General features: G+C 44.1%; 1 protein-coding gene across 5 annotated transcripts in view; it reads right to left on the bottom strand.

Annotated features, from left to right (window-relative positions):
* Positions 1–13,344: 13,344 nt before the first annotated feature.
* actn4 (actinin, alpha 4) overlaps positions 13,345–22,252 on the bottom strand; it is a 70,512-nt gene continuing 61,604 nt past the window's right edge. For 2 of the 5 annotated variants that reach the window (XM_034078497.2, XM_034078496.2), the window contains exons 17-22: positions 20,794–20,928; positions 20,115–20,294; positions 19,463–19,609; positions 17,035–17,100; positions 16,167–16,325; positions 13,345–15,367 (exon numbers count right to left, since the gene is read on the bottom strand). In XM_034078497.2, the coding sequence (XP_033934388.1) occupies positions 15,209–15,367; positions 16,167–16,325; positions 17,035–17,100; positions 19,463–19,609; positions 20,115–20,294; positions 20,794–20,928 (846 nt within the window). In that variant the 3' untranslated portion in view covers positions 13,345–15,208. Of the gene's footprint in view, positions 15,368–16,166; positions 16,326–17,034; positions 17,101–17,674; positions 17,756–19,462; positions 19,610–20,114; positions 20,295–20,793; positions 20,929–22,252 lie in introns of all 5 variants that reach the window. The other 3 variants (XM_034078495.2, XM_034078494.2, XM_034078498.2) reach the window with 2 other exon arrangements.

Raw genomic sequence — 22,252 nt, 5'->3', positions numbered from 1 at the left:
GTTGCGTCCTCCTGCCAGAGAGAGAGAGAGAGAGAGTGAGATCCGGTCCAGTCCTTTATCCGGCTAGCTCCAGCCGCCAGGTGTCCTCGATTCCCGTGAGCACACACAGAGGGAGAGTCATTAAAGGGCCACACACACATACCCACCACCAGAGATAGTGAGGCAGGGGTCGTCACCCCCCCCCCCCCCCCCCTTAAAGTCGGTGTCCCCAGGGCCACCGGCCCCACAAACCAACCCCATCCCAAACCAAAGCAAAAAGCCATGGAAAACAAAACCACACATATGGCACTCCCTCAGAACCCCAATGACATACACCACCTTCACACAGCAACACTCACCTTCAGCACCCCGCCACACCTTTAGCAACACCAGTATCTGAGAAGCACTTTAAAAAACATGGGCAGAGCGAGACAGATTTATCACAGTATGACAGTCAATATATATACATCAAGGTCAAACTAACAACTACTTAGTGCCATGGAGCACGTGACAGCGCGTCAGCAATAACATTGTCGGATCCCCTAATGTGCCTAACATCAAGGTTGTAGGCCTGAAGAAACAAAGACCACCTCGTCAGCCTTTGGTTGGGACACTTCATTGAATGCAAAAAGGTCAGGGGATTGTGATCTGTGTAAACCAAAATTGGTCCTCCTGCTCCCACATATACAGTGAAATGTTGCAACGCCCAAATGAGTGCTAACGCTTCCTTCTCAATCACCGAATAATTCCTTTGGTAACTGTCCACCCCCCCCCTTGTCAACCTGGAGCAGAACCGCACCGACTCCCACCTGGCTTGCATCTACTTGGAGACTAAATGGACGATGAAAACATGGAGCCGCTAATGCCTGAGAGGAGCACAACAGAGACTTAACACTATCAAACGCTCTCTGACAGTCGACCGACCAAGTATATTTTACCTTAGCCCTAAGAAGTTCAGTCAGAGGAAACACTGTAGTGGAAACATTTTCACAGAACCTCCTGTAGTAACCCACCATACCCAAACATCTCTGGAGTTCCTTTTTGGTTGTGGGCTGTGGGTATTCAGATATTGCCCTGACCTTGGCCAGAACTGGAGCCACACAACCCTGACCCACCACATGGCCAAGGTATGTCACTGTGGCCTTTGCAAAGGCACATTTGGCCAAATTAATAGTCAGATGTGCCTCCGCCAACCGTTCAAACAACCTCTCGATGCGCTGAACATGAGCAGTCCAAGTATCACTGCAAATGACCAAATCGTCTAGATACACCGTACAGCCCTCTAAACCCGACACCACGCGCATCAAACGTTGGAATGTAGCAGGAGCATTTTTTAACCCAAACGGCATTACCTTATATGAATAAAGTCCAGATGGTGTGATAAATGCCGCTATTTCCTGTGCCCGCTTAGACAAGGGGACCTGCCAATACCCTTTAAGCAAATCGAATTTGCTAACATACTTTGCAGACCCCACCTGATCTATACAGTCATCCATCCGTGGCAAAGGAAAAGAGTCAGATTTTGTCACCGCATTCACTTTTCTTAGATCAGTACAGAATCTAGGTGTCCCATCCTGCTTTGGCACCAAAATACATGGAGACGCCCAACTAGATGCCGATGGGACAGCAATTTTGTTCTCCAACATGTAATTAATCTCTGCATCCAACCGATTGCGCTTAACTGGTGGCATGCGATAAAAATGTTGCTTAATCGGCTGAGCGTCCCCAACCTCAATATCATGCTCAGCCCAGTCAGTTTGCGAAGGAGTGTCTCCAAACAGACACAGATATTTGTGTACCAATGCTGAGAGTTCCTCACGTCTTGATTCCGCCAAATGAGACAACAACCCGTCTAAATTATCTAGCGATTGCGAATTTCTCAAAAGACCACAGAGCAAACTATCATCAGGTTCGGGCACTATATCTCCCTCATGCGTCAAACCATGTGTCACCACAACAGCCGGCTGCACTTTATCCTTCTCCACCTCTGTGTCTGTGTTACCCTCCCGCTTGTGGTAGGGTTTCAGAAGATTTACATGACAGAGGCGTTTGGTCTTCCTTCGTTCTGGTGTTGCCACAACATCATTTAGGTCAGAAGTTTTCTCAATGATAGTGTACGGACCTGAATATTTAGCCTGAAATGGGGAACCAACAATGGGCATAAGTGATAGAACCTGGTCACCTGGATTAAACTCCTGTTGTGCCGAACGACGGTCATAGAACTTCTTCATTTTACTTTGAGACACTGACAGCTTTTCCCGTGCCATACTCAAAGCAACAACCAAATGACGTCTGAAGCCATTCACATAATCCACCAAGCTCCGTGGTGACTCAGTGTCAACACAACCCTCTTTCAGCACTGCCAAGGGACCCCGTACAGCATGTCCGAAAACCAACTCATTAGGGCTGAACCCCGTACCTTCATGTACCGCCTCCCTTGCAGCCAACATCAACCAAGGGAGACCTTCCTCCCAGTCTCCATCTAGCTCAGTACAGTTAGCACATAACAAGGATTTCAATGTCTGGTGAAACCTTTCCAAGGCACCCTGGCTTTGAGCGTGGTAAGCTATTGACTGGTTCTTCTTAAACTTCAAAAGCTTCAACACCTGAGCAAACATGTGAGATGAAAAATTGGAGCCTTGATCACTCTGGATGACCTTAGGAATACCAAATATTGAAATAAACTGCGACAAAGCCTTAACCACAGCCTTAGTTGTAATCGACCTCAAAGGATAAGCCGCTGGATACCTAGTGGTTTGACACATCACAGTCAGCAGATATTTGCAACCAGACTTTGAACATGGTAAAGGGCCCACACAATCCACAATGAGATGTGTAAACGGTTCACTTACCACTTGTATCGGCTGTAGTGGTGCTGGTTTGATCTTCTGGTTTGGTTTCCCTGTTAGCTGACACACATGACATGTTCTAATATACTGCGACACCTCTCTCTTTAGACATGGCCAAAAGTAGTGTTTCAGGATGTTCAAATATGTTTTCCGAACCCCAAAGTGTCCACACTCATCATGTGCGACTTTCAGGACAAGAGGACGAAACTTAGTTGGCACCACCAGCTGAAAAACCTCAGTTCCCCCACCATCAACAGCCACAGGAACCCATCTTCTAAACAACAGGTCATTATGCAACATGTATCCACTTGAAGCGTTTTCCCCCTCTGCAACTGGCGCAACACAGTCAAAAAGGTCTTTCAACGAAGAATCCTGACGTTGCTCCTCTCCCACCTCATGGTGTTAAGTAATACCGAAAACTCAGACAAAGATGGAACCTCCACTGTGTCAGTTGACTTTCCATCTGGTGGCAAGTCATGATCCCTTTTGGCCCTAGCACGTGTGATCACACACGAGGCCGTGTACTACAAACTTGAAGAAAACAGAATCATAAAGTACATCAGGTTTCATAGAGCAAAAACATTTCAAGTGCTACTCAACTGGCTTTAGATAAGCCAGTCCTTTATTAGTATATAAGTGCTTTGTTAATAGTTATATCGCTCGAAGTGGAGTCGAAAGAGATGAGTTTTCAGTCTGCGCCGGAAGGTGTGTAAGCTTTCTGCTGTCCTGATGTCAATGGGGAGCTCATTCCACCATCTTGGAGCCAGGAGTGGAGTGCACCAGCTGGGCATAAGCTGGGCGTAACTCTACGTCCGACATAGAACCGAAGGTTAAGACTAAACTAAAGTTATGACTAGTGCACCACTTAGACTTAAGCCCTGTATGCGTTGTTCCCGGGTGTAACTTTTACGCCTAGTATGGCAACACACTCTCACTCCCTAAGCGTCCAATAGCGACGTTTGGTCAGTGTCCGTGGCGTCCAATTGTGACGCTCCTAGGCTCCTTCAGCGTCATAAAGGGACGCAAATAGCTTTCAACTGATTGCAATGTATTCCCATCTGCGTCGGGATTTGACGCTCGTGGAAGCACAGCATTCGTTTGTGTCGGCTGCCCTTAAAGGCAATGTGAGCGTCCATTCCCATTGGATAACGGAGAATTGTACACCCGGAAGTAAGTATTCCCCTTACTGTCGATTGATTTTACAGTGATATCTGCACTACTCATCGACTAAAAAACACCAGATTATCCTTGTTAATTACACAACATTGATTGGTTTAAATTGTGTGCAATGCTTTTGTATTTTTCCCCTTCGATTCGGAGAAACACATATTTTGTCTGAGTAAAGGATGGCAGAAGACACTACACTACCCAGAATCCCCAGCTATCGTTTGGACTACACCATGTTCTCTGTTTGACAAACCCCGTTTTTTTCACCATTCATTCCGATGGCTGGCGTCTATGTCACATGATCTTCAAATTTCTCCCTGCAGAAAAAGAAAACATGGCCGAACTTCGTTTTATTCTCGGTGGAAAATGCCTATTTTAAAGTTAGTTTGGCCATTAAAATGCGTTTTGATGTCATTTGATGCGAGAAATATGAGTTGTTATTTCAGATTATGTGTGCAGTGGATGTACATGATCTTTAGTTTGCTAGTTATTACAAAGATTACTTCAGGAAATCGCGACGTTTTCATTGTTACCAAGGTGGTTGCTAGGGACGCTGCTATCGATATTATTTCTGTTATGTTGTGTAACTGTTTAATGGTGTTATCTTTATTGCTACCCCCTTGTATAGTAATGTATAGTGTTGGTCCACAGCGCAAACATATTAGTTTAACAAAATCTGCATCTAAATATAGCCTACGTTATTTCCCCCTGTGCAATTCCAGTCTCACATCTCACAGCACATCGTCATTAACAAATACCGGAAACAGATCGAAAACATTTAAAAAAAATAAAAAGAATACTTTATTCCGATTGTGCTTGCTTTTCTCTTTGAAAGTCATCACATAACGGCATTGTAATACACGGTTCGGCTGCATTAAATATTACATATCTGCCGTAGTTCTGTATTTATAGAGCCCTGATGAGAAGACCTCTAGACAAACATGAGGAACTGAAAACGTGACGTGGATCATAAATATATCAGCCATTAAACAACATCTTACATTTCTTTTCACACAATACGTCTCCTTGCAGTATCAACACTAATTCGGCTCACTTTTATATGTGATCCAATTGGTAGATAGGCTGTATTTACACCATAAAGGTGCACAGCTGATATAAAGGGACACCTGGTGGTTAAAGCATGTTATTGAATTTAATTATTTTTATTATTAGATATTAATACGATCCCTATAAAGTATATTCATTACTCGTTATTCTCTACTAATAGTTCATTAAAGACTGTATATAATGACTATTTTGCACATCCCTTTCAAGATTTCAAGATTTTCTAAGGTTTATTGACATATCATATAGGCCTACACAACTATGGTGTAGTTCTGCACTGAATGAAAAACTTGGGTCGCAGGTTCCTCAATAGTGCATTACAAGACATCTATCAATATTTGTGCATGCCTCCAGCAATGTTAACTATGTTGAAGCACTCATTTTAACTGATATTATACATATGTATTATACTCTTATAAGATGTATGTAGATATTTCATCTCTGGCCTTGTCAGGTATTGAACAATCAATAAATAAAGAACACAGAATTGTTGAATATAAAACACAGAATGTGTGTGATTATACTAAATGATTTTCAAATACACACAACTGCATATTTAACTGTTACACATGCTGATGTAACGCAAATGTTCCAACTTGGGATCAATAAAGTATATCTTATCTTAAGCTGATCGATGGCTACTGCCATATTTGCAAAATGTGCCTCTGAACCTTGACAAGTGCATGTTTCAGGCTTATCAATTAAAGTAATGTAATGTAATGTTATCACAGGGGTCACAAACATAAGACCAGCTGTTAAATAAGGCTCTTCTGACCTTAGCTGGCATGTGGGTATATATATTAATACTGCCCATAATGGGCACAAGCAATATTCACCCATTTATTAATTATATGTTTTAAATGTGAGTGTTTCCTGTCCCCTAAACCTCCAGGGATGTACACAGTTTAATACTGGCAACTTCTTATTATGGGAAATACAAAAACGTCTTTTAAAACTACAACTCCCAGTAGAGACGTGCCATAGAGAACATGTTGCGAAACAGAATAGCCAGCATGTGTAGTTCTGGGGACGGGGTGGGGGAGGGGGGACACGGTGGACCCAAATCCAGTTAAATCCAGTTTTGGACAGTCTGCCTTGGTTCCATCCCATTTCAAGTGCTGTTCGAGAATCGGCTTAACCCTCGGAGCACACTCTCCAATCACAGAGCTTGAGGACTATCACGGGGTTTGTCAAACAGAGCACATGGTGTAGTCCAAACGATAGCTGGGGATTCTGGGTAGTGTAGTGTCTTCTGCCATCCTTTACTCAGAACAAATATTTGTTTCTCCGAATCGAAGGGGAAAAATACAAAAGCATTGCACACAATTTAAACCAATCAATGTTGTGTAATTAACAAGGATAATCTGGTGTTTTTTAGTCGATGTGTAGTGCAGATATCACTGTAAAATCAATCGACAGTAAGAGGAATACTTACATCCGGGTGTACAATTCTCCGTTATCCAATGGGAATGGACGCTCACATTACCTTTAAGGGCAGCCGACACAAACGAATGCCGTGCTTCCATGAGCGTCAAATCCAGACGCAGATGGGAATACATTGCAATCAGTTGAAAGCTATTTGCGTCCCTTTATGACGCTGAAGGAGCCTAGGAGCGTCACAATTGGACGCCACGGACACTGACCAAACGTCGCTATTGGACGCTTAGGGAGTGAGAGTGTGTTGAGTATGGAGCAGGCGTAAATCGGAAAGACAGACTAGTATCCATAGTAACGTAAAACAGGCAAGAAGGATATTAACGATGGCAGGGCGTCTTGTTTACATGTTTAACAATGAAAGGGCATTAAGAAGAGAAAGAGTCGTCCGTGATCGAACAAACCCACTGGACATCTATTCAGACAGTGAACTGATAGAGAGGTTTCGTTTCGGCAGACAAGCCCTTTTTGATTTAATCGAGGAGATCTCCCCTCAACTCCAGCACGGATCAGACCGAAACGCTGCGCTCTCCCCAACCTTGCAGGTGCTGATTGCGCTCAGATTCTACGCGAACTGGGCCTTTCAAAAATACTGTGGGAGACATGATTAAAGGTGGGGTAGGTACGTTTCAGAAACCGGCTCGAGATACACTTTTTGTTATATTCCATGGAATGCTCTAACATCCCGATAGCAATGAATATCTTAAGTGCTTTGACAAAAAATCCATAAAAAATGTTCATCTGTAGAAGCCGTAATACTGTAAAAAGTACAACCAATCCGTTTAGCCGGCCCGGCTGGATGGCCTACCTGCCTGTCAGCCTTCCATCGGGGCACAAACTTATCTCGTGCCCTCATTGGTCATGTGCGCGTTCGTGTGTGTTGGAGGAGGGGCTCTATAAGGAAGTGGCAGATTTTCTCCGGTTGTGTATTTTCAAATTCTAGCGATCTCGAGCCGGTTTCTCAAACTTACCCCACCTTTAATGTTCATCGCACAACTGCTTGTCGGGCTATAAGACAAGTTTCATTGGCCCTCCAGCACCGATTTCTTTCTCCGTCTGTTCCCGCTGGCTTTCTCTTTCGGGGTGTGGCCATTTGGGATTCCCCTTGAGTCATCGCTGATGCTGTGGGTGTGGGAATTCCCTCTTCTCTGCGGTCCTCTGAGTCTGGAAAATGGTAAAATGGCGTTGCTTGGCAACAATTACTGTTTCGCGTGTATTCACGTGGACGCGCATCTTAAGACCAGGCGCAGCTACGCCCGAGACTAGTCAGGCTTGGTGCACTCGGTGTAAATTCGAATCACTACGTCGGACGTAGCTAAGCCCGACGTTAGAGTTAAGCCCTACTTTTTTACGCCCATCTGGTGCACTCCACTCCAGGATAGCAAACCCACGTGTTTTTGCTGATGGGAACTTGGGTCCCCTTCGCAGCGATGGTGCAGCGAGCCGTTTGGTTGATGCAGAGCGGAGTGCACGAGCTGGGATGTACGGTTTAACCATGTCCTGGATGTAGGAAGGGCCAGATCCATTCGCAGCATGGTACGCAAGTACCATTGTCTTGATTTATTCGCTATGTCTGTTTCCACTGCACTTTGTTGCATTTAGTTTTTATCGAAACTGCAACTTTTTCTACATTAGCCAAGCGTAAAAACATTTTATTTTTATATTGGCCATTTACATCTAGTTCTGGAGAAGAATGTGAAAATGTTGATGGAAATATACATTTGTTTCATGTATTAATGTTACGTCAGGATTTATTCGCTAAGTCTGTTTCCACTGCACTTTGTTGCTGTCATGGCCTCCACCTCTGCCTAGTCTGTCTCTCCCCCCTCATGTGTGTGTGTGTGTGCGTGCGTGCGTGCGTGTGCACGCGCGGCAGGGGGGGGGTCTGGGCCAGGGAAGCTAGACGGAGTCCAAGGGAGAGGGGCCATTAACCATTATCTGAAGTCTGCTGCTGTTTTATGGCGAGGGATGCGTTGCCATAGTAACACCACGTTACGTAACATCACGTTACGTAACATCAGATTTGATATAGAGCTGTGTTAACCATTATCTGAAGTCTGCTGCTCTGAGCATGTCAGTTGGAGTTATGACATCATCGTGTTCCATGACACAGGTGTTTATATTTGAGCTAACGAGGTGTGCAGAGATCAAAGGTTTCCATGGTGATGTGCAGTAATCAGTGAGAGGAGAGCATTTGCATTGTTCTGAATGAGAGATAAACCTCTTACATGAACGTTTTGTTGAAGAACCGTAACAGATATCGGATCTGAAGAACCCTGAGCATCTGAAGTGTGCTTTTTGTGTACTTTCGGGTCAATAATGTGGCCTTTTTGGCAGATTAACTAAAGGTGTGCGGCTGCTGCTGTGAGGAAAGAGCAGCCTGAATTTACAATGGGCTTTAATGGAGAAATGTTTAAAGTTGTTGTCACTTCATGCCCTCAAGAGGCATTTTGTTTAATTGTTTTGCAAAATGTATTTTTATTTTTCAAGCTACAAGATGTTTTCCTACATTTCTCATGAAGAATGATGTCTCAGGAATGTAGGGTTTGGGAATTATGGCAGGTTTAAAAAAAAAATATGAAGGCACATTTCAATCTGTCCTCCACTCTAGCTGTGACATAACGCACTCTAAATCTGAAAAAGGCCTCTTTACCAAGGTCTGAACAATGTTTAATATCTCTAAACATACGAATCAGATTTAAGAGTTGTGTAACACGAATAATGTCAGAAAGATGTGTAACATTTTAAAGTTGGAATGAGGTTTCTGAGTGAAAGTATGAATGAACAGTTAGCTGTTGAAGTCGCATGAAGATTGTTTGAAGAAGTCTGAAGAGTTTCTCCATTGACTTCAATGTTAAAAATGGGATGAATTATGGGATGTATCTCTGGAATTATGAAAGTTATGAATAAGAAAAGTAATAGCCATCGATTCCCGACCGAGCTGAACGTTTTGATGTTTGAACGGAGTTTCAGCGATGTGGAATGCGGGAGAAGAAGAGGCGCAAAATAACCCGGCGGAATAATAAATAATTTCGTGCGTAGTTGGAATGCTGTATCAGCATTCCCACTAAATTACCTGGCCGCGGTCCTCTTTATTTCATCGCCGTCGGTGATCTCCACATTTTTTTTATAGTAAAAGTAAAGTTTCTGGATCCTTTTCAGCTGAGTTAGCTTGTAAGCTAATTTTCTAGCAGGCTGCTGAAGCAGCGCAACCGAACAGCTCGGAAAATGAAGAATGGTGGAACAGGCTAACAGGTGTGCAGGTGTGCGTCATATGCAAATTTCTCGCTACGAAGTACGTCGGGCTCGGTAGAATTCCAAGTATGCTGGACATTGGAACAGTCCTTCGGCGGCACGCGATGACAGGTTACTTTGTGCAGACAAAGTTAATAATAATTGTAATATTCCAGTTATAAACGACATGAATAAAAGGTGTGTTGCTGTATTTTCGTGGTAAAAAAATGCATTCATCATCATAATTATTCTATATATATATATATATATATATATATAATGTACACAGTGCCTGTAAACCGCAGGAGAACGCTGGCATTTATCCTCCTACTTGAAAGACTACGGAGGGATAGGGTCTGCAAAATGAGTATATTTTGGGGATTGACTGGATGCTCTGACCGGTCCACTTCCTGCCCGGCGCTATGCAACGCCTCGAGTCGCAAATAGACTTGCATCCTATTTTTAGCGGAGCCCAGAGCTGAGACGCTTCTGGAACGCTTCAGTGGGTGCGTCTCACTTCGGTTATTTTTTATTTCCTCGCTCCGCGGCATCACCGGAAGTTGATTTGTTTGCGCCTTCTTGAGTAGCATCCCAGTGGCCTTATGTTTGCCGGAGGACCGAGGAGTGATAACGGAGGAGCGATAATCGAGGAACTACTCAGACACTCGTCCCGCCCCCTTACTGTGTATCGCTCACTGATTGGACGATGCAGCGCATGCACTGATCTGGCTGCTGTCAGACGATCAGCTGTGCGTCGTCGTCACAAAGGACGTCGCTTCACGTGACGCTCATGAGGAAACAACGTCCCATTGCTCTTAAAACTAATTTCCCTGGCTGCGTTTCACTTCTCTTATTTTTCATTTCCTCGCTCTCACCGGAAGTTGATTTGTCTGCGCCATCTTGAGTAGCGTCCCAATGGCCTTATTTGTGACGGAGGAGCGAGGAGCGATAATGGAGGAGCTATAATCGAGGAACCACCAGACCATCCTTCGATGAAATCCTCAGACACTCGCCCCGCCCCCTTACTGTGTACCGCTCACTGATTGGACGATGCAGCGCATGCACTGATCTGATGCTTCTTGACATGAGAGCAGTTTCCCAGCAGAGTGAATTAAATACATGAAACTCACGAGTCACTCCTCAGTTTATACCGTGTTTTGTTTCAATTCATGTTTCATTTAGTTACAAACATGTGATATATCTGAACAACGTGGTCAAAAATCATTTTATTCATTTTTTGGAAACATTTTCATGATCGCTTTTTTCGTTTTACATTTTCATTTATTGTCATTTCCATTCAGTCATTAAGTGCTATTAAAATGTTAATGTGCTACATATCCAAACAAACAAAGTGTGCAATCCAATGAATGTTAATCTAACTGGGTTTTGATAGATAACATATCTCTTTTTCTTCTCTCTATTTTATTTCTATTGTGCACTATAATCAATATTAATCCAACTAATGTTCGTTTATGCATTTTAAGAATGGCGTTTATCTTTTTTGAAAATGAGTTCTTATTTTATTTTATTTATTTGGGTCTACAACAGATGATACAAATGTTTGTGTCAGTAAATGGGTGGCGGGGGTGAAAATAACGGGGACAGAGCTGCTGTCAGACGATCAGCTGTGCGGGGTCATCACAAACGGACGTTGCTTCACGTGACTCAAAACTCATTTCCCTGCTTCTCGTGGTTTCCTTGCGTCTCTCCATGCTTCCCTGGTGGGAGGGACTAGTCGCAGGGAAACGACGTAAGTGAGGGACGCAAGGAATCCATTTAACCCAGTGGTTCTCAAAGTAGGAGACGCAGAGGCATGCCGGGGGGGCGCGAGAGACCAGGAGGAAAACATATTTATTAAAAAAAAAAAAAAAATCATAATTTGAAAAATTATTGATTCGAAAATAATATGATACAGTACTAATACGTCTGGGTCTCTGTGTTTCATTAAAGCTCGACTGTGTGTGTGTGTGAGACGAGCCATTTTGTGTGCGCGAGAGAGAGAGAGCGCACCGGTACTGGAGATCGTTGTTGTTAGCTTCTGTTGCTAGCGAGCTACGCTAACAGAAATAAGGAGTTTTTTCAACAACAAAGTGGAGGAGAGTCCTCTCCTGTCAGACTGAGAGACTCGGTGAGCTAAAGGACTCTGTGTGATCTCAGTAGGTCTCAAATGTTTTGGTCACCATTAATGTAAACAATTATTTCCGAGGCACACGTTTATAATGATCATTAGTTATAAAAAAACAAGAGAATAAATGAAAAACAGGTATGAAATACTATATGACAGTAAAACAAGAATAAAGTTTAAAAGGGTGATTTGTAAAATATCCATAAAGAAAAAGTAAATCTGTTAACAGTTCTGTTTCATATCGTGTTGAGAGAGGTATCCATAGATCTCTCCATTTTGCTCTCAAAGTGCACCAGATTGATGCTTTTAACTTCAATATTTAAAAATAAATCTTGAACAAATGACATCAATGATTTTTCTTATCTTTAGGGTCTCCCATTAATAAAATTGATTGTCAAATTTTATTTTGGGGGAAAAAATGTTTTTTGGGTTGTTCTTTAGAACTACCCCAATCCCTGAAAAAGAGCCAAATAGTCAAAATAAGAGTAACCCAAATACGCAATACAATAAAGTGTTTTAGTTCTAAATTGCAAGCCTCTAAAACATAGGTGTAAATAGTACAGGTTTTATTGAAACTGGAACCTTAATTTAAAGTACAGTATACAATTAATCACATAATTCTGTGAGAGGTTGGTGATGTAGGACAGCCACCTGGTTCATACCTCAGCAAATCTGAAGAGGAAAAGAGAGCTCATTCTCAAGTTATGGGCTTTCTTGTCACCTTTCCCATTCGGCCTGGTCTGATTTGGCTCTTTTTCAGGGATTGGGGTAGTTCTAAAGAACAACCCAAAAAACATTTTTTTCCCCCAAAATAAAATTTGACAACAATCAATTTCATTAATGGGAGACCCTAAAGATAAGAACAATCATTGTTGTCATTTGTTCTACCTCGGGTAGGGGTATCTCGAAAACTAAAGCCTTTTTTGAGGACTTGCTGCTGGACTACAGGTCCGACCTCCCTCCACAGGTACTGCCCACTTCCGTTACCCCGACTCAAAGCCTCACAGAGGTCCACCGCAGGGATTGTTTTACAGCCCTATTTTTATTACACTCAAATTAACTTTGAAACATTTTGGTTACATTTCAAGTACATCTGCAACCAGACTAAGCTCAAAGCTTAAAAAATCGACGACATGACAAATGTTTTGGTTATCTGCTGAAATATCTTCACAAAGGATTATGTCATGGGATGAGGCTAAATGTGTTTTTGTGGTTGCTTTTAACATACGATGTAAAAAGGGTCAAACACTACTAAATATGTAAATCCACACCAAATCTTAGAGGCTACATTTTCATGAGCTTAAAACTGTGACGTCGTTAGAATTAGGTATGCTGTTTTTACATTTGAAAATAATTTGAAATTTACACCAAACTTTTCATAGGATTATTTAGTTTGGTTTCTGCAGCTTTGACTTTTAATGACAACATATCGGAAGTTGTATCCACAGACAGGCAGAGAGACAAGAAATAAGACTCCAGGACGAGCAGAGGTATTTTGTAAGGAAACTTTTATGTGTGCTTTGTGAAACTCACTTATCATTACAGACAGAAGGCGTTGCAGTTTCCAGTACAGCAGATAAGGTTTGATATTAAAGAGTACAAAAAAAGGAAAATCACAATTCCAGAGTTCATTTCTCTCCAACCTCACAGCGAAAAAAAGCGAAAGAAAGTAGAGAAACAAGCTTTTGGTCCAAGTCTTTTCTTCTCAGTTCCTCCCCCGTCTGTCCCTCCCTGAGTCTCCCCCTCCTCTCCCCCGTAACAGCCAACAAACACTAGAGGACTCAGTTATCCTGGATTTGGGCCCGATTGATGCCCACAACACCCAGAGCTCAGATATTAACACATTATGATTGCATAGTTTTCTTTTTTACATAATTTCCTTTTGTAGTATTTTTTTACTTGCACATAATGGAATGTTTACATAAAGACCCCTCCCCGATCTTTTCCCTCTCCCTTCTTTGCGGAATATTTTATTTCCCCTTTCTTCAGGGACAGGTGAGGGGTGTAGGGATGGGGGAGAGAACAGGAAGAAGTGGGAGACTGACTTTAGGAGAGAGTAAGAGCGAGGGACAGGCTCGAGCCACCATTAGGCACATTTATTTGATTTCTTCCACCATTGTTCCAAAAGTCTAAGGGAGCTCCACAGCGCGTTGCTATGGTAGCTCTTACAAATCTAGGAAGTCAATGTCTCAATGAAATGACGTGTATATAATTCTGCATTATTTCTTGTATATAAAACTGGACTAACGTTGACCACTACGATCTTACCTATCATATAAATGTATAATTGTTTTTATTTAAATAAGCACCTATAGCCCACCCCGGGAGGAGAATAGTTTCACAGAAGCAAATATTTGTTGATAATTATGGTGACGCTCGTCATGGGATTTATACAGGGGAGGCCTTTAGGAACATACGGCTCCACTTCATGGCTACCAACTATTTCCACCATTATTTCCATTGCAAAGAGAAAAAGAAAGCTGAAGAAAAAAAGACTTCTGGAATCTCAAACCTACCCACTGGTGAAACTGCTCTGTGTCGCCTCATTGGCTTTGAAGCGTCAGCGTTTTTATTTGTATTTTTAATATATGTCCCTCTACTGGAAAGCCTGCCATCAATTATTCTCAACAACTCGAACTGTGTATGACATGAGTCGCACTGGAAAAAAAAGTATGTACAGCGCTGGGCCCCGCCCCCCCCAATCTGCACCAATCACCAGCCCCACCAAATGAACAAAGACGGGAGGAGGAAAAGAGCTGAGGTCAGAGGTGACCTTATCCAGCCACGTGGGAATTATGGGTCAATAAGCCATTTCATCTCTGGTTGGTCAACACCCCCCTCCCATCCTTCTGACCCGCAGCATATATCTCTAGGATCTAATACACACACCTCGCCAGTCGCCACATCAAACCCCACACCACCCTGCCCCCCCTCAGCTGACAAGGAGAAAGAAATCATAATAAAATAAACAAAAAATAGCATAAGTATCAAATTAGCTTGTGCCCCCCCTCCCCAGTTTAGCTCCACAAAGGCAGAGAGGGTGAAGCTAAGGACCCGCACTACAGAGCAACTGTCCCCCAGCTGCCCCTGGATATGCCCGTTCATCAAATACCTTTTACAACAAATGGATTACTCTGATGCGTTTGGAAAACATTCGACCCGGCCCACCTAACTACAGTCCAATCAACACGCTCATTCTCAAACACTCCTGATCCTTTCTAAACCGGCACACGCAGGGGCACCTCACAACCACCAATCAAATTCTTCCAATTGCTCACTTTCTGGCCTCTTCTCTACGCACAGAGTAACCCTCTACACCCCCCTCCCTCCCCCCACTGGTTTGTGCAGCCCTCCTCTACAGGTCGCTCTCTCCGTACAGGGCGGTGGAGAAGGACATGTAGTCCAGGGCCCCGGGGGCGGCGTCGGGCCCCGTGTAGGGCGCCATGCGGGCGATGCAGTACTCCGCCTGGTCGGGGGGGAGCTCCCTCCGCAGCTCCTCGGCCGTGATGAAGGTCTGATGGACACAAAGAGGAGGGAACATAAGGGCTTACAATACATCACAATGTGACAGAATAACTTACAACATTGTTTATACAAAAGATTAATTGGAGAATTAAAGGTTATTGTTTTTGTTGTCCAATTAAGTTTGAATGTACTGCAGTTTGAAAGAGATGGGATAACAGGAGGGAAATATTCAAAAGCTTTCATCTCAAATACATTATTTTTAGCATCTGGTTTTCTTTGCCAATCAGAACCAAGAATCGTATTTGTTCTGTTAGTGAGCTTTATGCTCGATACAGACTCCTGCACAGGAACCAGTTAGACTGGAAGCTGTATGCGTGATAAAACACACACACTCAGCACTGGGAATGGGTATCGTTAGGATTTTATGGATACCGCTATTTTTCGATACTCTTATCGATACTTTTCAATAATTTGGTGCTCAAAATTATAGACATGATTACAAGATGTGAAGAATAAACAGTCATTTTATTGTAATTTATTTGTATTTATTATTTAATGTCATACCAAGCAGGTATGAGTGTGTTTGACAGTGTGTCTCTGAAGGGGGCGGGAATTAGGGGCAGTTAATACACACACACACACACACACACACACACACACACACACACACACACACACACACACACACACACACACACACACACACACACACACACACACACACACACACACACACACACACACACACACACACACACACACACACACACACACACACACACACACACACACACACACACACACACACACACACACACACACACACACACACACACACACACACACACCTTGTCAGCGGCCAGGATCTTGAAGGAGGCGATGACCTGGTCTGCAGTGTCCGTGTCAGTCGTTTCCCTGGACATGAAGTCGATGAAGGCTTGGAAGGTGACTGCTCCGCTGTTGTTGGGGTCCACTATGCTCATGATGCGAGCAAACTCACTGTCTCCCTGGCAACCAAGAAACAACAGGTTAACCAGGAGAGACGGCATTTTGTACACACACACACGCACACACACACGCAGGGACAGATGGGGACACCGTGTGCAAAACATCAGGACCTCCATTAATGACTGAGCCGGAGATTTTGGTTTTTGCGGTCCCAATATTTTACATTTCACATTTATCACATGCACATACATACACTGTGTAATACAATGAGAGACACAGACATCTGAGGACACTGAGCGTCCTTTGGATGCTCAATAGCAGCAGAGGAGCAGGCACGAAGCAACAGATGGAATGAAGCAGCGAGAGGATCAGGGAGAGCCGGGTGTCAGCAGGGTCAACTCGGATCTAAGCCAGAACACCATCAGCTAAACTGAGCAAGACTGTACTTTGGAAATATTTTCAAAAACAATATTGAGCTTTGCAATAAAATAAGAAATACTATTTATTTTGTATTCCTTTGTTCAAAACTAAAAGGCCAGGTAGTAAAACTCAAATGTTGATTTAAGAGAAAATGTAAATGCTGACCAAGATGAAGAGATATGTTGGTGATTACTCTGCAGTACAGGTCTCCAGCCCTCTCATAAGGAGCTGATTTCTCACTGGAAATGTAGCATGATGGCACACATCTTTAACATCAAGACAAACTAAATTGAGTTCAGATGTCCGTGGCCCTGCTGACCCCCGACAGCATCATGCCAGCAGCAGTACCAGGCTGTATCCTGTAGAAATGAGTAGAGCCCGGAAATCCTCTGAGACCATCAGTCCCGATCGCTTCTGTGGCGCCACAGCCAAGGCCCAGGTGGAGGAGGAGGAGGAGGAGGAGGAGGAGGAGGAGGAGGAGGAGGAGGAGGAGGAGGAGGAGGAGAGGAGGAGGAGTGCACAGAAACAGAGATGTTGTAGAGAAAATGTTGGAGGGGTGTGATAAAAAGCACAAATAGTTAACAGCAAAAGTTAAACCTGACGACAGACAGGAGAAGGGGGGGCGGGGGGGCTGTTCAGAGAGTGAGAGGGAGCCTGATCCAGCTGAAGCACAAAGCAACAGAGCCCCCAGGTGGACAAACAGGGACGCAGCATCTCTGCCTCCATGCTGAGGGACGGACCCCCGCGGGACCCCAGAGCAGGAGCTCAGAGGCTAACCCCACCTCTTGGCTCACAGTCTAACCCCACCTCTTGGCTCACAGTCTAACCCCACCTCTTGGCTCACAGTCTAACCCCACCTCTTGGCTCACAGTCTAACCCCACCTCTTGGCTCACAGTCTAACCCCACCTCTTGGCTCACAGTCTAACCCCACCTCTTGGCTCACAGTCTAACCCCACCTCTTGGCTCCGCCCACGCTGCAGATCCTACCTGCTTGTTGTTCTCCACATCGTAGCCCAGACTGATCAGACAGGCCTTGAACTCTTCGGCCATCAGAGCCCCACTGTGATCCTGAGACCAGACAAACAGCCAATAACAGTGCGCCACGTCATGAGGATGAACCAATCACAACACAGGGATGGTGGTGACCATGAGATCCACAGCATGCAGGGAGGAGATGGAGACATGGAGGATGGAGACACAGACATTCACTGATGTTTAGACAATGTAACACAGAACTCAACAGGAAGTCATGACGACCCCAGACTCCTTCTCAGCGCATCCCGAGGTAGTAATGAAACACTTATACATGGTTTCACAGTTATACTGAATATTCACTTTTCTGCTTGGTAATACAGAAGAATACTATACATGTGTTATTGAGAGCCACATGCGTTCTTCTAAAATATATTATATTAGAATATAATAATCGAGGAGTCAGTATGTCCTCCATTTAAAAGAGGTTCACATTGTAGATTGTGGGACATTTAAAAGGTTCTAGTATCATGCTGTAGAATAACACTGATGTGATGGTGACCACAGGACACACAGCGACACACAGCGACACACAGGACACACAGCGACACACAGCGACACACAGGACACAGCGACACACAGCACACACAGCGACACACAGCGACACACAGCGACACACAGCAGGACACAGCGACAGTGACACACAGCGACACACAGCGACACACAGGACACACAGCGACACACAGGACACACAGCGACACACAGCGACACACAGCGACACACAGCGACACACAGGACACACAGCGACACACAGGACACACAGCGACACACAGCGACACACAGCGACACACAGCGACACACAGCGGTGTGAGATGGTGACTGATGGGGAAGCCCGCCCACTCCCTTCCCCTCAAAGAGCCAAAGTTTGAAAGGACCATTGGACAGAGGTTTGCTGACATATTCTGCTTGTTACCCCAACTAGGCACCGGTCGTGTGAACAGATAGATTATGTGAAAACTAAACTACATGAATGTCCTGACATTAACATGCAGATTCATTTACAGAAAAGCTGCCTCTTTTCCTCACTCTTTGCCTCTCCGCAGCACACACTGCTCTGCTAACACCTGACCTGCCCCCCCACCCGACTTGTCCTAGTTACTCAAATCAGGACGGATACTCACACGTTTGGCTCCTCTCTCACCCCCTTGTAAGGTCTGAACATTCATTCATCAAGTTATACATTTATATAGAAAGGGCTAAATCGTCACATCAAAACACAAGCTGTGATGACAGTTGAGGTACAGTCATATATGAATACATATTCCATAGATAAGACAATACCATGAACAAACACAACGTTGTGGGTTGAGGGCTTAACGTGTTGTTGTCCTAGTAGAGTGTGGTGCAGCATGCACGCTTTACCATTGTGTCAGAGTATATGTATTTATATTTACTGCTCTGATTTTGTTCTTAATTCTGAAGCTTCCATGTGTCGTAAAAGGGCGGGAGCTAGAAGTAGCTAAATGAAATCCCTAAACGCCTAAATCAATCAAAATCCCTAAACGCCCTGAATAGCTTAGTTTAGCAGTGGTGATGATAAAGTCATGTGACCGTGGCTAGTTAGTAAAACATCATCTATGGATTATCCATATCATAAATGTTTTACCACAGAGTTTTCTTCTGCAATAATCAATTAATACCAATCAAGTATATTTGAAAGTTTACAACCATTCTGTGACAGTGTGTACAAACAGAACCCGACAGGTGTGTAATGGGCCGTGGCCCCGCAGCTCGGCCCCTGACCTTGTCAAAGTGGTTGAAGGAGGCGCGGTACTCGTAGAGCTGCTCCTGGCTGATGCCCTTGGCGTCACGCGTCAGGATCTGGTTCTCCACCTCGTTGATGGTCCTGGCGATGGTGGTCAGCAGCTGCTCCCAGCCCACACGCAGGTGCTGGGGGGGGGGGGGGGACATGTTACTCATTGTCTCAGAGTTTTACTCTCTGTAAATCTCTCAGGATCCAAAGTGGCACATCTGTATCTGTGTGCTGACTTTGACGAGCAAAAGTAGTGTTGCGACCATTGGATATAGAATCACGAGCTGAAAATGAATATCTCTACAGTGGATAATTTATTTTCAATTAGATAAGCAATCTTTCCAATCTTAAATGATCCTTCACCTTAAACTTTAACTGGACCACAAAGAATCAGCCCACAGAGTGCGAATATGGACATGTCCTAGTTAAAACTGCCATTGCTGATTCTGAAAACGGCAGAAATTGATTTCTATAATTTATTTTGTTCTATACATTTCTAACATAACACTTTGGGGTACTCCACATGTCTGGGTTCACAATAGGACTATGAGTTGGCAAATGAGTATGAACTAGTATCCTTAAAGCAGCGGCAGCAGTGAGAGTGGATTCTCCTTAAGGCTTGAGATGTGTGTGTGAAGTTACCTCCATTGTGTAGGAGGTGTATTGGTTATCGAAGATGAGGGCCTCCTGGATGAGCTGGTGGGAGCCCTCCAGGGTGTTGATCTCTGGCATGTAGGACATGATGGACGTCTGGTAATCCCTCAGGTTGGTCAGCTGGTCCTCCAGAGTGCCGTTCATCTCAATGGATATCCGGCCAATCTCCTGCAGACACACACACACTGTTTACTATCCTGTTCGCTGATTTAAGAAGACATGACATCCACCATATCCTGCAGCAATGTCTGATTCTTTATAAAACCCTTAATCCAGCACCAAATCTGTTTTTCTTTAACCCTTTCTTTTGAAGCAAGTGTGAACATAGCTAATTATTTGACTGAAGGGTAGATTGGTGTATTTTCCTTTCATTATTCAACATTAAAATGCTCAGTGAGTTGCAGAAGCTCAGTTTAAAAAAAGAACAGTAAATGTGCAGCAGGGGAAGCTTCACAATACATGATGAAGCTGTATTGGCATGAATGCTCCTGGGTTAAGCAGCGTGTGCTCAGCATCTCAAAGGAACAATTCAAACAAGTGCTATATAAACATATTGAGTCAATACATTTAGAAACTGGCACAAAAGCATTGAGCCGTCTTAAACGTTGAAACCTTGAGCAGGGTTTCACTTCACTCAGGCTCTGAACTCTCACACGATCCTCATTACCTCCATCTTCGCCTGTATGTAGGCGCCGACCGTGTTGGCCTGCGCGGCGAACTTGGCTCTCAGACTGTCGTTGTTGTTCTGCTTGTTCAGCTCCTCCTGCAGGGCCGTGTCACGCAGGGGCACCATGCCCATCGCCTGCAACACACACACACACACACACACACACACGATTATGTTCTCTTGTTATGAAATGTTTTCTCATAAATGATGCGGTGAGCAGGAGGACAGAACTACTTTAAACTGACGCCGTTTTGCATTTCTATAGGTTGTAGATACGAGCATGGTTTTACATACTATCACGTTTAATCGTGTTTTATGCCGTTTGCCAAGACTTGATAAGTCGCTCGTAGAACACCATGGGGTAAATTGAACAGCTAATATAACACATTAGTTGTATTCCCTCTAACTGGTGGATTATGGATATCTAGTTGATGATCGACAGCTGGAACACAAACCACCAAATACAAACAAATAATCCAGATCCAGTCGTCATGACTCCACTCCGGAGGGATTCCCCGATCACTTCTGCGTTCACACCGGATGCGATGCGATGTTTGGGGGCGGCGCGATTACATGTAAAGTCAATGCAGGGACGCGGACAGATGCGAATTCGCTCCGACGGCGAGCATGAAGCGGTGGACGCGGCGCGAATCACGCCATTGAACTGTCCCGCGTCAAACGCGAGAGTTCAATTTTTTCAACTCGAGCGTCAAATTCACGTGCCGCGTTCTCGCGGAAGCCAATCAGCGGTGAGGATCTCAGCCTGCCGTCACTGAAGTTCAACCAGAACACATCAGCCGTTAGCTGTTAGCAGTTAGCACACAGATCACAGCTCCTCATATCTGTTCAGAAACTGGACAAAAGTTAAAGAAGACCAAACCACAGACTGTCTGTGTCATGGCGAATACTAATAGCATTAATTCATGGTTTTTACTAACCGGTATCAGTATGTTGTTACTTCTGCATCATTTAGAAACGTGTATTACAATTTAATCACGGTAAAATATGTTCATTTTGTTGTAGTTAGCTCCCGAGCCAGCGCGTCTTGTTTGAATGATGCGAGTAAACACAGCTGGCAGCCGCGGTGAAACTCGAGCGTTTAGAGCGAAGCGAATATTCGCATCGCGTCCGGTGTGAACGCAGCATTACAGTCTCTCATCAAGGGGGGTCTCCTGTCCCCGGTGCAAACACACTGCCTGAGGAAGGATGTGTATTGTTTTTGTCATGAACCTTTTTTGGACCACTTATTTATTTATTTATGTTGGTGACGATCCGACCTCCATGCTGCTACTCTGTTCAAACTGCATCCACCAAACAATGTGATTTATCTCCACCTCCCCAGAACAACCAAAATCTGACACGGTGTGAGATGTTTTTTTTAGCTGTTCTGTCCTCATTTCCTGCTCTTCTTCCTGCAGTCAGTCAGAATGAATGAATAAATGAATGGGCGTTTCTTTGA

The sequence above is a fragment of the Pseudochaenichthys georgianus genome, unplaced genomic scaffold, assembly GCF_902827115.2.
Source record: "Pseudochaenichthys georgianus unplaced genomic scaffold, fPseGeo1.2 scaffold_437_arrow_ctg1, whole genome shotgun sequence".
Classification (NCBI taxonomy): Eukaryota; Metazoa; Chordata; class Actinopteri; order Perciformes; family Channichthyidae; genus Pseudochaenichthys; species Pseudochaenichthys georgianus.
The sequence above is the reverse complement of the archived record's forward strand: the minus strand, read 5'-3'. Positions and strand labels throughout refer to the sequence as shown.